The 16,131-nt window shown below is 44.0% G+C and overlaps 1 protein-coding gene across 1 annotated transcript; it reads left to right on the forward strand.

The window, feature by feature from the left end:
- The first annotated feature begins 772 nt into the window (after nt 1-772).
- Nucleotides 773-14,565, forward strand: LOC121286149 (proline-rich transmembrane protein 4-like). Its single transcript, XM_041203132.1, has 2 exons — nt 773-908; nt 12,596-14,565. The coding sequence occupies exons 1-2, from the start codon at nt 773-775 to the stop codon at nt 14,563-14,565; spliced, it is 2,106 nt and encodes a 701-aa protein (XP_041059066.1).
- Nucleotides 14,566-16,131: the final 1,566 nt, after the last annotated feature.

Consider the following 16,131-nt stretch of genomic DNA (forward strand, 5'->3'; position numbering starts at 1 on the left):
CGAAGGTCACCCAGTCTGCGTTTGATCTCTCCAATGTAGAGGATACTGCATTGGGAGCAGCGAATGCAGTAGACCAAATTGAGGGAAGTGTAAATGAAGCGCTGCTTCACTTGAAAGGAGTGTTTGGGCCCTTCGACGGTGAGGAGGGGGCAAGTAAAGGGGCAGGTGTTGCACCTTCTGCGATTGCATGGGAAGGTGCCGTGGGAAGGGGGTTGAGGTGTTAGGGGTGATGGAGGAGTGAACCAGGGTGTTTCTTGCACACCATTAGTTCCCTTGTCCTTTTTGATGATAGAAATTGTATGGGAGGGAGATGCTGTCGAAGGAACCCTGCCAAGTTGCTCCAGTACATCTAGGCGATTGTACTGTGGCCCACAGTGAGCTGGCGGTGGAGGAGATGGATATGTAGCCCAGTAGCAGGGGCACTAATCAAGCAAGCTGCTCTGCCTTGGACAGTGTTGGAGCTTCTTGATTGTAGTTGAGAACTAGTGCTATTGTTGCCTCAATCATAGTCTGTATGACCAAGCAATAGTCCCAGAGAAGTGACTGCTGCTTCTCCAAAAGGAGATATTGGAAGACATGCCATTCCTCAGTTACAATGGGCTGAATGGCCTCCTTCTGTGCTATATCATTCCATGATTCTAGGAACCATCTGTGAACTATTTAAAAAATTATTACATACTATTAGTATGTGGGAGAGGAGCCATTCCTGAGCTACAGATGTTGATGGTTTGTGATCCATGTAAACTTCTTTCTTTCCAATGTTACTGCGCCAATGGAACCTGCGTCCACACAAGATGCTGCTGCCACAGTGGAGCAGGACACCAATGAGGAAAGCCTAGAAGATTGGGACTCTACCAGGAACCTGCTAATTCCCACCTCTGCTATCCCATGGCCAGCAGAGTACACAGGTCAGTCTGAGGGCATAGCTCAGTCTGAGGGCCGGGTCGGTCTGAGTGCATGGGTCAGTCTGATGGCCCAGGTTGATCTGAGGGCACAGGTTGGTCTGAGGGCACTGGTTAGCCTCAGAGCTGGGTCAGTCTGAGAACATGGGTTGGTCTGAGGGCCAGGTCAGTCTGAGGGCACGGGTTAGTCTGAGAGCCAGGTCAGGCTGAGAGCCAGATCGCTCTGAGGGCATGGGTCAATCTGAGAGCTGGGATAGTCTGAGCGCCAGGTTGGGCTGAGGGCACAGGTCAGTCTGAGAGCCGGGTCAGCCTGAGAGCGTGGATTGGTCTGAAGGCCGGGTCAGTTTGAAGGCACGGGTCAGACTGAGAGCCGGGTCGGTCTGAGAACATGGGTTGGTCTGAGGGCATGGGTCAGTCTGATGGCCGGGTTAGACTGAGGACATGGGTCAGCCTGAAGGCCGGGTCAGTCTGAGGGCCGGGTTGGACTGAAGGCACGGGTCAGTCTGAGAGCCGGGTCAGCCTGAGAGCGTGGGTCAGTCTGAGGGCACGGTCAGTCTGAGGGCCGGGTCGGACTGAAGGTACGGGTTAGTCTGAGGACACTGATCAGTCTGAGAGCTGAGTCAGTCTGAGAGCTTTTTTTTTTGCAAAAATATACTTTATTCATAAAATATCTTCAACCACATTCCAAACCAATTCAAAATCACCATTACAAAAATACAATCAGGTTCAACTTTTACAACATGTATCACAAGGTGCATCAGTACAAACAATGAATATTACAACCATTTGCAGACATTCATTTTGGGCTGTACAGCCTGAGGGGCTCTACACAGTTCCCAGCCCCTCGGTGCACTATGGCAGAAAGGTCTTAAACAGCGACCTAAGTCTGAGAGCATGGTTGAACTGATAGCACAAGACAATCTATGAACACAAGATGCAAATATACAAATCTGGTCATTATCTCTTGCTTACCATCCTGCTATACATGGTAACCCAGTCACCTCTGGATCAGTAGGCTGTAGGGTTCTAATTCAAGAAGAGTAGAGCTGTCTCTCTGTGTTCTGGGTCAATCTCAGCACTGAAAATTTTAGCTGGTAACTCAGCTTATTTTCTATTTATGACCCCCTGCTGTATGCAAATTAGCTGCTGAGTTGAAGTACAGAACTACAGAAATTCACTGATAACGAAGTGCTTCGGGATGTCCTGATTTTGTAATTAGGTGCTTGAATACGAGCTCTTTCTACTTCTAGGAAACTAATGTGTTCAGACAAAAGCCATTTAAGTTCCACACTCCGTTCCCATTGCTTTCTGGTCTGATAAAGAAACTTTACTGAAATGTGTCATTGAGCAGATGGATACGCGATTGGGTCTCAATTCCCCAACCCACTGTGCCGCCTCACCTCCAAACAGTGAAATTGTGAATTTTTTTTTTCTCTCCACAGATGCTATTGGACCTGCTGAGTTTTACCAGCATTTTCTGTTTTTGTTTCAGATTTCCAGCATCCGCAGTATTTTGCTTTTATCTTAATGAAATTGTGCTGTTTTCTGCAACCATCCTTGGAGAATTAGTCTCTTGAGGACCAACCAATTCTCCCAATGACAGGAGCAAAATTCTGGGGAAGGCTCAGTTCTCCTTCTCCACACACATTTCCTTAGTGGACAATTGCTAACAGATATTGTGACAGCCATTTACAATCTATATTAATGGGAAAGAGATTGAGAGTAATGTACCCAAGTTTGCTGAGGATACAAAGCTAGCTGGGAATGTAAGCTGTGAGGAGGACATGAAGAGGCTGTAAAGCAATATAGACAGGTTATGTGAGTGGGCAACAGGGTGGCAGATGGAGTATAATAGGGGGAACTGTGAGGCTATTCACTATTCACTTTGGTAGTAAGAATAGAAAAGCACAAAATAATTTTTAAAAGGCTTGGAACTTATAAATGTTGGTGTTCAGAGAGACTTGAATGTATTTGAACAAGGAATGCAGAAATTTAGCACGCAGGTGCAGCAAGCAATTAGGAAGGCAAATGGTATGTTGACCTTTACTGGAAGGGCTTTAGCGTACAAGAATAAAGAAGTCTTCTTACAATTGCATAGGGCCTGGAGTACTGTGCGCAATTTTGGTCTCCATACCTAAGGAAGGATATACTTGTCTTGAAGTGCAGCAAATGTTCAGTAGGTTAGTTCCTGGATGAGAAGGTTGTCCGATGAGGAGAGGTTGAGTAAAACTGGACCTATACTGTCTAGAATTTAGAAGAATGAAAGATGTTCTAATTGAAACATACAAGGTCCTGAAGGGGCTTGACAGGGTAGACACTGAGAGGTTGTTTCCCCCAGCTGGACAATCTAGGACATGGGGCCACAGTCTTAGGATAAGGGGTCAATCATTTAGGATTGGGATGTGAAGAAATTTATTGAATCAGAGAGGGTGTGAATCTTTAGAATTCTCTATCCCAGAGGGTTATAGATGCTCCATCATCGAACATATTTAAGGCTGAGACAGACAGATTTTTGGTCTCTCAAGGAATCAAGGAATTTTGGGAAGCAGGCAAGTAGGTGGAATTGAGGTAGAAGATCAACCACGATCATAGAGAAAGGGAAAGCTGACTTGAGGGGTGAAAAGGTCTACTCCTGTTCCTATTTCTAATGTTCTTAGATCATTGATCTGTCTTCCCATTACAGCAGGGAACGCAAAGAAAGAGAGAGATACTTACGTTTATATAACGACTTTCATAACTTCAGGACATCCTAAAGCATGATGGGAACGTAGTCACCTTTGTCATTTGAGAAACGTGGCACCCAATTTGTGCACAGCAAGATCCCACTTGCCTGGATGAGTGCAGCCCCGACAACACTCAAGAAGCTTGACACCATCCAGGACAAAGCAGCCTGCTTGATTGGCACCACATCCATAAACATTCACTCTCTCCACCACTGATGCACAGTAGCAGCAGTGTGTACCATCTACAAGAAGCACTGCAGGAAATCACCAAGGCTCTTTAGACAGCACCTTCCAAACCCACGACCACTACCACCTAGAAGGACAAGGACAGCAGATAGATGGGAGCACCACCGCCTGGAAGTTACCCTTCAAGTCATTCACCATCATGACTTGGAAATATATTGCCATTCCTTCACTGTCGCTGGGTCAAAATCCAGGAACTCTGTCCCTAACAGCACTGTGGGTGTACCTACACCACATGTTCTGCAGTGGTTCAAGAAGGCAGCTCACCACCACTTTCTCAAAGGCACCTAGGGATGGGCAATAAATCCTGGCCCAGACAGCGAAGCCCACATCCCATGAATGAATAAAAAAAACAGCAATGTGATAAATGACCAGGTTGTCTGTTTTGGTGATTTTTATTGAGGGATAAATGTTGGCCAGGACACTGGAGAGAAACCTGCTGCTCTGCTTCAATATATTTACATAGAGTTTATAACACAGAAATGGGTCATTTGGCTGCACTGGTCATTGTGCCTGCTTATGCAACTCCCTGAACTTTATTTCATTCATTCCACCCGGAGCCTCCTGAACTTTATTTGATTCATTCCACCCTATCAACATTCTTTCTATTCCTTTCTCCATCATGCACTGGATCTTTTATATCCAACTCAGAGGGTAGACATTAACCTCAATTTAACATCTCATCTGAAAGATAATGCTGCACTGGTTTAATAACGCACTGGTGTGCCAGCCTAGATTATGTGTTCAAGTCTCTGAGGTAAATATCTCTTCATGAGGCTTGGTGTTAAATTTTGATTGATGATGCTCCTGTGTAGCACCTTGGAGTGTTTTTACTATGCTAAAAGCACTGTATAAGTACAAATTGTTGTTGAATGAGCTCATCTGGAATAGGTTTTCCAGAGAAAGTAGTCAAAGCAAAATATGTAAACTTTTAAGAAACAATTGGACACTGACATCCTGAATTGAGGAGCTACCTGAATGGATGAATTCAGAAGCGTATCCTCATCTAGAGCTATCTTAAAATTGGGCAAATACTTTCCTTTACTAATCACTCCTGTAGTATAGACTGGCTTAGTTTTTTTACTTCTCTTTCTCCTTTCTTTCACCTTCATCCTTTTTCATTACTTTCTTGTGCCTCTACTACGAGTGTTTCCTCTTAGCTTTCTCATGCAAGAGGAAATACAAGGCAATGCTTTGGAGCTGGGGCATAACTGGTGATGACATGCAGGCCCTATAGTTTTAATAGAGGGCTTTCATTACTGCTATGGGTGCTGGGATAGCTCCACTTCCATTGTGACCTCACACTCCAGTGAAAGAAATCCAAGCAAATGCTTGGAATTATTTATTGTTCATGCATGTACAAGATTGAGCTCCTGAAGTGAGAGGGCCAGAGACCCTGACCTCACACATAAGTCTCCCACCATTTATCAAACAGCTGGTTCATGTGGAATCTCAGTTTGCCTCAGCTTTTTAGCATTAAAAGCAGCAATTACCAAACAGTCACACTGAGTCTCCTGGTTATGTGTTGACTGCAGGAACCTACAAAGCAAGCTCCCTTGGCCACTCAGTGCAACACTTTCTGCTTAGAAACCACATGTTTGTCAGCTCAGTCGCTTGGAAATTGTGCATTGTAAACATAGGGCCCATCTCCCATCAAGTGAAAGAAGGGATTTGGCTGAGGCCGTACAATTCTGAAAAGCCACAAATCCCTCTCAATCATTCACACTGAGGTTCACAGTTCACAGGGTTTAACAATGTCCAGGGGATTTTGGATGAAGCTGCTCTGTGCTGTTAAAACACTGCTGTCCAGTAAAAACTGCTGACACCATAGATGTGGCTACGTCAACACTGTTTAGTCCCTTGCACTCATTTTAGTAGAAAATGAGTTTCACACAATCCTTCACGTGTATATTTGCTAAACAAACAGTAGAGCACTCACAACAATCAACGATACACACTCTGCTTTTCATGTTACCATTTTACCAATAAATGAACAGAAAGATTAAAAGTTCACAAGCATACTCTGCACGAATTTGAGCCATGAGACCCTGGGTCCAATGGCAGCTCTATTACTCATTTTTATTTATCAGAAATGCAATTAGCCTCAGCTGGCTTCCCAATTCATCACATGTGGCCAGTGGTGAATGTATTATCTACGACCTAGTATCTGTGATATATGAGGGGTCCCAGGAGGGATAGTATCTGTGGTGGGTGGCTCGAGGGATGTGGGAATGATGGTTTCTGCATTGCAATGTGAGGTCATTGGGAACAAAGGTGACTTCCAGGCAATGCAAGAAGTGAATGATGATATCTGCAGTGTCCACTGCCAGGGTTAGGGGAGCAAGGTAATCCAACATGGACTGGTTAACACCCTGATTTCCCCCTTGGCTCTTTTGTCAATTATCAGGTGTCTCTGTCCTGGTCATTTTGACTTTGGGGAAGAGTCTAAAATGGGCAGTATTGATTAAGCTGTCCATTATACATCTCTGCAGATTATTACTACCATTCATTTTGCAGTGATATTGTCCATTTTACACTGCCATCCAAAGTCAGAGTGGCCGGGAGAGGAGTTGCACTCATACTGGTTTCTGTAAAGGCCTCTCCAAGTACAGTGGGGATTTCCAGTTGACCCCATTATGGGACTCCAGTACAATGTATAACAAGATCAATTTGCAATTAACCTGATTATATCGACGCAAGTTTCTAAATCACTTTACCTCCTGTCTCTTAGACATGGGGTGTAGCATTTGAAAATCTTTTAGCTACAAAGACAGCAATGAATGTTATTAAGTAGCCCTCTCTTCTGTAGTGGGGGGTGGGCAGGAGGGTGTTGCAGGAGGATGAGGCTGCAATTACCACCACCTCAGTGGGGAAAGGCTGTAGATGTGTTTGAAACTAGCAACTATCATTGGTGGAATAATTGTACTATTTTACTAATCATTGTAGATGGAGGCCATTCAATCCATCATGCATTTAGCAGCTCCTTAGAAGAGCTATATATTTTGTCTCATTCCTGTGACCATTCCTGCAGTTTCTTTTCTGTATAACCTGCTGCCTTTTGAAAGTTATTATTGAATCTGCTTCCACCACCCTGTCAGGCAGTGCATTCCAGATCACATCAACACACTGCGTAAAACAAAAATTCTCCTCATTTCCCCCTTGGCTCTTTTGTCAATTATTCTAAATCTGTGTCCTCTGGCCATCGATCGCCCTACAAATGGAAACATTTTCTGCTTATTTTCTCAAAGTCTGTCATAACTTTGAATACTTTTTTTTCATAAGCTCCAACCATCTCTATGATAAGGAGCACAATCCAAGCTTCTTCAGTCCCTCAACATAACTGAAGTCCCGCATTCCTGGCTCCATTTTAATAAATCACCTCTGCAAGGAAGGCTATGACATGCTTCCTAAAGTGTGGTGCCCAGAATTGTTCACAATATTCCAGCTGAGGCCTCACCAGTCTTTTATAAAGGTTCCTTGCTTTTGTACTCAATTCTTCTATATATAAATTAATGTTTTAAAGTATTTGTTTTTTTGGGGAAGTTGCACAGTAGCAGACTAATCACATGTGGAGTTTAGTTTGTGACCAGCGTCTGTGCTGTGAGTTGGTCCATACAATTTAAATTTAGAATGTTCCTTTCTTAATAAGACGGATAATTAACAGTTTTGCCATTTCCTGTAGATACATTTTATTGCAGTTCCTGTTTTTATTTTAATTTCCTCCTGTCTCCTAGTCAATTTCAGCAATAGCTTTTTGTAAAATATATTTTTAGTGAGAGACCTTTAGATTCAGGAGGTGAGAATGGAACCTCCCTTCCCTTCCCCACATCCACCTTCCATTACCAGGAGGCTCTTGGGCATTTAAACCTGATGGTGGTATTAGATAACAGGAAGCAGTTAGGTGGGTTAGGTTCTCTTCCTGATGTTTTCCATCTGGATCTTCAAAAAGAGCAGATATAGAAAGTAGAGAATAGTGGTGAACGTTTGTTTTTCGAACTGGAAGGAAGTATATAGTAGAGTTCCCGAGAATTCAGTATAAGGACCACTGCTTTTTCTGAAGCATATTAATAACCTAGGGCCGAATCTTCCATTCTCAGCAGGTACCTTGCTTGCTGCTTGAAAAAGCAGAGAGATACCTGTGCTGACTTTGAGGAAGGCCCGCCGCATCTTCTGCCATCAGGTAGTTAAGTGGACAGTGGCAGGCTTTCCTCCAGACTGAGGACCCTGGAAGATGACTTCCCACCCGCCAAGAGCTGCCAGCTAATCAGAGACTGGCATCTTTTGCACTCACCAGCACCACGGGGGAGGCAGCAGCTTCTTCCAGAACACCCCCCCCCCAACCCCACCCCAGAGCCCCAGGATCGCGGAGCAACCCAAGAAAAATTGCCGTTAGAGGGAGTGGTGTGGGAATAGTGGGGGCTATGGGGGGGTCAGCAGCAAGGGCAGGGGGGATGGCTGCTGACCCCATACCCATGCACAGAATAGTGCAGATCGAGGGGTTCCGCACCCCCCTGCCCCCCACCTCCAGCTGACATGTAGTCCATACAGTTTTACTAGACATGCAAACCGCATGTTGGTTGGCCCGCCTGGAGCTGGGAAGATAGCAGCGGAAGTGGGAAGAGGTCCTTAAGTGGTCATTAATTGGCCAATTAAGAGGCTCAAGTGGAGGCTAGGTGGGAAGGCCTTATTGTCCAGAACTTACTTCCAGTGGAAACAGGAAGGCATCAGATATCGGACCTGACACCAACCCGCCAAATCCTCAGGCACGCCCACGTCCATGTTTGCTATGGGGGCAGAAGATTCCGGCCCTAGTCTTTCTCTTCCCACTCTCCATGTGTATCTGTGATTGTTGCTCTGGATCTCTGTATGTGAGATTGCGGCACATGGGGAGAATTTTCTCCCCGTCCGGGTGGTGGGATGGGGGGTTGTTGGGCGGGAGCGGGTGTGGGCAGCTGGGTGCCGCCATTTTATGTGGGTGGACCAATTAAGGCCCACCCACCGTGACGTGTGCCCGGAAGTGCTGAGCGCTCCTTGTGTGGGCGGGGAGAGCAGGCTGAGTCGGAGCCTGCGCTCTTTGATGCATGCATACAAAAAAGCGCAGAAATCTCCCTGAGGCACATAGCTGCCTCAGGCAGATTAGTTTAAGTTCTGAAAATGTTAATAAAGAAAAAAAAATTAAGACATGTCCCCTCATGTGAAAGTGTCACATGAGCAGGAACATGTCCATGAATGTTATAACAAATTTTTATCAGACTTTAAATACCTTCATGAAACCTCAAACCGCCCGTGGATGAGGTTTCATGATAAATGCGAAGGCTGCCTGGGCTCTTCACCTGCCCGCCAACCTTAAGGATGGATGGGAAGCTCAGGTTATTGTTTTAATTGATATTTAAATGGTCTTAATAGGCCTTTGACAGTTTGGTGGGCATGCAGCTGACACGGGTGCATGGCCGCCGAACTGAAGATCTGATTGATGCACGATGGCGTTGGGATGCACGCCTGACGTCACCGCGCCTCATCTTACACGTCGGCGAGCAGGGCCCACCTCACTCGCCGAGTCGAAGATTCTGCTCCATGTATTTGCATGTATGTTTAACTCCTACTTCCACTTCCTCTGTATGTGTGTGCTCTTCTGTTGCCTGCTGCCTATCTGTATGTACAACCTTCTTTTCCTTTTGTCTGTCTTTTTTTCTGTGTATGTCTCTTTCACTCCTTCCCTCACTCAGAGGTTCCTTAACTTGAATGCTCCCACACACTGTCATTCAGCATTTTGATTGTTTTTCTCCACGTCTGACTTGGTTACTCGCTCATTTATTAATGATATCAATATCAGCTGATCGAATGTTATGAAGACTCTGTCTTTGGACAAAATGAATTGATTGACAATTCCTCTCTCCTGAGAATAATAATGAAAAGTTCTTCCTGTAGCTATCAATAATTTCAATCAAACAGACCTGGGGCACAAGGCTAGGTTGATGAATGTCAGAATGAGTGTACAAGCACCCAGTACATTGTGTTTGAAGCTGAGTGAATTACAATCTGTAAGGAGGCACTATAGAATATTGATGCTGAAATGATTAACAAGCATGGATAGAATTATTAGAGTGTTGTGCTCAATCCAGCTTCAAATGATCACAGCAAACTGGGATATCGAGGACTTCACACTGGGTTGGAGTCTGTTGGTTTTCAGTAAGTGCTTTTTTAAATTAAGAATCCCAGGTGAATAGCCAAGGGTCATAGTACAGAAGACCACCAAGATTCAAAAGACTAGCAGAGGAGATGGCATCAGTCAAGAGATAGTGATTAGGTGATGACATTCAGAATAGTGCTTGGCTTTTAAAAGGCTGTAAGAGGAAGGCAAGAATGAGGGAGGTGGGTAAGATTTCTGTTTGAATACAGCCATCAGTTGTTTGACTCAGTCACTCAGTCTTATTTCAGAGACCGAGGGTTTGAAGCCAGCTCCAGGACTTGCATGTATGATCTAGTCTGATAATTTTGTGTAATACTGAGGGAATAAGGTATTGTAAACTGTGCTGACTTTAAACAGAGGCACTGTTTGTATATTCAGGTGGATTTGAAAGGTCCTACAGTCTTATTTGAAGAAGAGCAGGGAAGTATTGTCAACATTCTTCCCTCAGTCATAAACAGATTAACTGGTTGGATCGTCCGTGGGAGCTTGCTGTGTGCAAATTGGCTACCACATTTGTCTCCAAAATAATTGTTGCACTTCAAAAATGAGACATTAATTGTAAAATATTTTGGGATGTTCTTAGGAAATGATGAAGCCCTAGATAAGTGCAAATTCTTTCTTATTGTGCTTTCCCATGTACAGAACAGTTGAACAATTGGAAAGGAAATGGATAGAGTTAGTGCATTGTCCTTTTCATTGAGGCCTGGATTTAAAGTAGAGTTGCTAACCCTCCAGGATTGCCCTGGAGTTTCCAGGAATTAAATCTAATCTCCAGGACACTGCTGTGAGCAAAAGGAAAAATACCAATGAGGCAATAAAAAACTGTTTAAAAAAAAGACCTTTGGTACACTTTTGTTCATTAGTTACACAAATGTCAGACCTGGGGGAAGGAATTCTCTTTGGCAGTCAGTCAAAAATCATCCAGTGAGGTGTCTATTCGCTTCCCAATTAGCATAGAAAGTGGTGCTCCTCATATACAGACATGTTGGGTGACAAATGGGAGGGGTATGAGGGCAGGGCAATTGGAGAGAGATCCAGATTGGCAACTCTAATTTCAGTTTAAGTTGTCAAGGCAAGGTAAAGAATCTATGAAGATATATAGATAGATTAATTGAGTGGGAAAAAATTTGGCAGATGGAGTATAATATGGGAAAATGTGAACTTGTCCAATTTTGCAGGAAGAATAGAAAAACAGTATGTTACTTAAATGGAGAGAGATTGCAGAACTCTCAGGTACAGAGGGACCTGGGTGTCCTGGTACATGACTCATAAAAAGTTGGTATGCAGGTACAACAAGTGATTAGGAAGGCAAATGGAATATCAGTATTTATTGCAAGGGAAATGGAATATAAAAATATGGAAGCTTTACTGCAGCTGTATAGGGCCTTGTGAGACTTGCTGACATCTGGAGTACTGTGTACAGTTTTGGTCTATGTTAGACACAGTTCAAAGAAGGTTCACGCGACTTATTCCTGGGATGAAGGCCTTACTTTATGAAGAAAGGTTGAACAAGTTGGGCCTGTATCCACTGGAGTTTAGAAGAATGAGAGGTGATCTTATTGAAACACATAAGACCCTGAACAGACTTGATAGGGTGGATACTGGGAGGATGTTTCCTCTTGTGGAGGTTACAAGAACTAGGAGACACAGTTTAAGAATAAGAGGTCTCCCTTTTAAGATGGAGATGAGGGGATCTTTTTTGCTCTCAGAGGGTTGTTAGTCTGTAGAATTCCCTTCCCCCAGAAAGCAGTGGGTGAGTCATTGAATTTTTTCAACGCTGAGTTAGAGAGATATTTGAAAGTCAAGGGTTATGGGGGACAGACAGGAAAGTGAAGCTGAGACACAACCAGGTCAGCCATGATCTTATCGAATGGCTGACCTGGCTTGAAGGGCTGGATGGCCTACTCCTGCTCCAAAGTTCAATGTTCCTATGAGATCTGCCCAGAATGATGATATTAAACTCACCTCATTGTTATGGGAAATGGAAATATCATGGTGGTTCAGTAGGTGGTGCTCTTCTGAGGTTTGGCGTTAAGGCCAAAATGTTACCTCTGACCTGGAAGTGTTTGTTAGGATATACTCCTGACCTTGGAGTATTGTATGGATATTAAAGGTGAGAACCACGAGATTTTAACTCACTCAAAACCCATTCACTTGCATAGGGTTAAAATTGGATCCAGAGTACACAACTTGAGAATTTCAGACTGATGTAGCTTTAAAAGGAGCATGGTCATATTCATGGCTATGACCAAAACACGTGATTGGCCTGAGTTTGACTCAAGAGTATTCAATGCATTCAAATTTTGATTTATTAGAATTCCGCATAGTGAATGGGACAGTCACTGTGTCCCACTCCTAGAAAGAGGAATTTTATACAATGGGAATAACTGGAATGATTTAATCCCTAGAATTCTGCACAATGGAAGTAAATTCCATAATTGTATTATCTTAAGCATATTGTTAATGGGTGGAATATTGAGTTGCATGTGCTTCAACTGTTGTATTCCTGCATTATAACTTTTAACTCTTTTGCCTAGATTCTATCCTTGGGGATGAAAATTCTTCTGGAGTAGACCCCACCCTGGAATCCACCGAGTCCAATGGTAACCAGGATGGAAACTGCAGTTCAGATAAGGACTGGAGCTCCATTTACCCTGACACTGAAGGAACACAAGACACATCTTTCAATCCGCACCTCCTACTTGTCCCTCCCTTGTTCGTGATCCTCCATGCAGATTGGAACACGGCAGTGGCTGAATGGGGACTGGCTTGGGACCTCCACGTTTATGGATTAGGGTCACTCTTTGGCCTTGTAACAGTCATATCTGCACTTGGTATCCTCTGTCTTCCCTTCAGATCTCCACCAGGCCTTGGTTATTTCATGGTCCTCAATGGATTGCTTTTTCTGACAAGCTCAATAAGAACTTTTATCTTCCTTTATGATGCCTACTGTTTCCAGCATAAATTACCTACGATTGTTGCCTTACTTCTCTATGATTTGGTCTTCCCTTGCCTTACTTCTGCTTTTGGAGTCATAATCCTAGTTCTGACACTGAAGTCTGGGACGCAAGCAATGGCATCAAGATTCCAGCGTTCATGCTTCCTAACTACAATTGTCTTTCTCCACTTCACACTCACTGTGAGCACAATTCTGGTCATCACTCTGCTAAATCAAGCTCCATTCCTCCTCTTCGTATCACACGGTATCTTTGTGGTTTTGGTGACTATTTTGTCTATCCTATATTTCACATTTTACTGTCATGCACGCATGGTTGGCATGCAGGTCTACAGTATGAAGACTTCAACACCTACCCTGGAGACTTTGAACACCGGGCCCTTCAGAGACACAGAGCATTGGGGAAGAGTGGCCAAGTTGGCCATTTGGACTGCAGTGTTCGGCTTGACCTGCGCTGCCTTGCAGTTATATGCTATTTTGTACCGGCTAGGCTTGGCCGGAGACCATGTTTCCCAGCCTTGGCCTTGGTGGATTTTCCATTTTGGTACCAGTTTGTGTGAGGTGGCGATGTGCCTCACTATGTCTCTTATTGGTATCTATCCATTGTTTTGCATTCCTAAAACTCCAAACCATAACCGTTGGACAAAAATGTTCTGCCTTTCTCCAACTCATGCATCCATGAAAGCCCCTATACTTTCAAATGCCTATCAATGGTCAGCTTCCCACCAGGAGAAGCCATTGAGCTGTGATGCGATTGTCCGAAATGAATCAGAATGCCTTCCCCTCTACACCATGTCTGACAACCAATTGAGCAGTGGTGAGGAGATCAACCTGATCTATCACAACAGTGAGACCAGTGAAGTAAAAAACCTGGACTTCCATTTAAAACATGGAGGATCCTCCAGGACCTCCTCCTTCATCAGTGTTCAAATGGACAGTGATTCCACTGTTGATCTAAGACCCCCTTCACCTATTAACTTAGGACGTAGTATAGACGAGGCTCTTTTCAGCGAGGCCCTCATTCCTGAAAGTCTCTTTCATTGGTCAAGACTACACAGTTCCAGTAATATGTCGCTCTGTGGGAACAGATCTATGCCAAGCAGCAGTGAAGTCTTCAAGGAGAATGCAGCTGACAGAGGATTGTATCGGACATCATCTTGTGCTGGGATGGAGAGAACAGAGGTTGGCAGGGGTATCACCAGCACCTTCAAGAAGCTCAACATGATGCAAGCTTTGTCTTCAGAAAGATGGGAGGACAGTTCTGCAAGCTCTGTCTGCAGAGCATCACAAGATGGATCCTCATTGGTGCTTTGCTCCAGCCCTGAGCGGTGGGGCTTCTCAACTATTGGTTCCGAGCATAAATCTTTCAGGAACTCCTCTCAAACAAGCCTTCATGGTATTCCCCAGTTATCGAGACAGTATCGGGCTCTGTCTTCTCCAGAGACCATGGACAATAATGATCCCCCGGATTCCACAACGCAGGCTGAGTTCATGAAGATCTGCAGGCAAATTGACCAGCTGAGTATTAGCAGCGACACGATAGAATTGTGAAACTCACAGCTGCGACTGTTGTCCGACCAGAACAATTTTACACTGCATCTTATTTAATATTTTGAAATGCTTATTGCGGGAAGTGTACTGCCAAAAGTGAAAAGAAGTGCAATGCTTGTGTTCAAAAGGCCAAAGATTGCTGGGCTCAAGACACATAGGGGTGAAATTGGTCTTGGGCAGTGGCATAAATCATGAGGCAGTGAACTGGAATCTTTTATACTCCATTGATTAAAATGGAAAGGAAAATTTGGCCAAGTGTAAAACATGCTGCCAATCTACTAAAACCATTTATGCTCTACCACACAAGTTCCCTTTAGAACTTCTACAAACGTAAATGTGTATATATGGTGCAGTGTTAGTGATAAGGCTGGATCATGTGTTTACTGTATGCTAAGAATCTGTGGGCTTCTGGATGAGCCAAAAGGATACTTCATTATTGAGGTAAAACTGTCATCAGTTTTCCTTCTGCCTGAGTTAGTTTTAGATGCTAGGAAGTAAGAGTTAACCTGAGATAAGACATCAAATGTCAGCTGTTTCCATGGTAGTTTGCGTGAGCGTCTTCTATAACTTAGTGAAAGATCCAGGGAAAGGCCAGTTCCTGTGGACCTTCCTTGAAGGTTATGGCAGGTTATTGGGAGAACATTGGCTGAAGTTTAACCTAAGTTTAAATTCAACCCCTGATGGTTTAGTTCTCATAAACATTGGTCTGTTGTCCTTTTGGGATACACAGGAATGTCTTTGGCTCCATTTCTTTTTTCTGCTCAGTTAGCTGATGTCAGTTGGGGTGAACAAATTGACCTCAATTTAGGGAGGGAACGAAGAAAATCAACCACACAGTGAGCCATAAACTGAGCTTGTGTTTGTGTGTGGATCTCAGGTGAGAGCAGGACAAAGCTCCACTATGAAGTATCCCTTCCTTCTGTTAAATATCTTGCTGACACTCATTGCATGGGCTCAAACTTAAAGGTACGAGAGGACCACCTCAGGAATTGTACCCATGAGCTTTCCAGACAGAAGGGGAGTTGATCAGAACATGTGTCCATTTGACCCAGCACTTGTTAAAAGTAATAAACATTGTCAGTATATGTTCACAATGCCAGAAGTCTGAGCCCTTTATTTTTCTGTAGGGGAGAAGGAGATAGTGCAGGAGAACTTTTAACCAGTGTTCTCCAAAATGAACCCTGGGGATTCCAAGCTTTGGCTAAGTTTTGAAACAGAAAGAATAATAAGCCAAGCAAGTGAGGTAATACACAGCATTGGATAATACTTTTACTAGTGCTGTGTATGGGTATGGCTGTGGCCTCTGGCTGGAGAGTCTAGAATTATGGATCACAGCCTCAGAATAAATGCTCAGCCATTTAGGACTGAGATGAGGAAAAATTTCTTCATTCAAAGGGCTGTGAATCTCTGGAATTCTCTACCTCAGAGAGCTGTGGATGTTCAATCATTGAGTGTTAGAGTTAGAGGTTGATAGATTTGTGGTTACTAAGAAAATCAAGGGATATGGGGATAGTGCAGGAGTGTGGTTATTATGGGGAGTTTAATGCAAGTTGCATATGGTTTCTG

This window comes from Carcharodon carcharias, chromosome 13 (genome assembly GCF_017639515.1).
Source record: "Carcharodon carcharias isolate sCarCar2 chromosome 13, sCarCar2.pri, whole genome shotgun sequence".
Classification (NCBI taxonomy): Eukaryota; Metazoa; Chordata; class Chondrichthyes; order Lamniformes; family Lamnidae; genus Carcharodon; species Carcharodon carcharias.

What these genes read in the sequence shown, in the direction of transcription:
- LOC121286149 (XM_041203132.1), top strand. Translation starts at nt 773, where the DNA reads ATGGAACCTGCGTCCACACAAGATGCTGCTGCCACAGTGGAGCAGGAC. An exon ending in ATGGCCAGCAGAGTACACAG is followed by an intron (nt 909 to 12,595) that starts GTCAGTCTGAGG and finishes TCTTTTGCCTAG; the next exon opens with ATTCTATCCTTGGGGATGAA.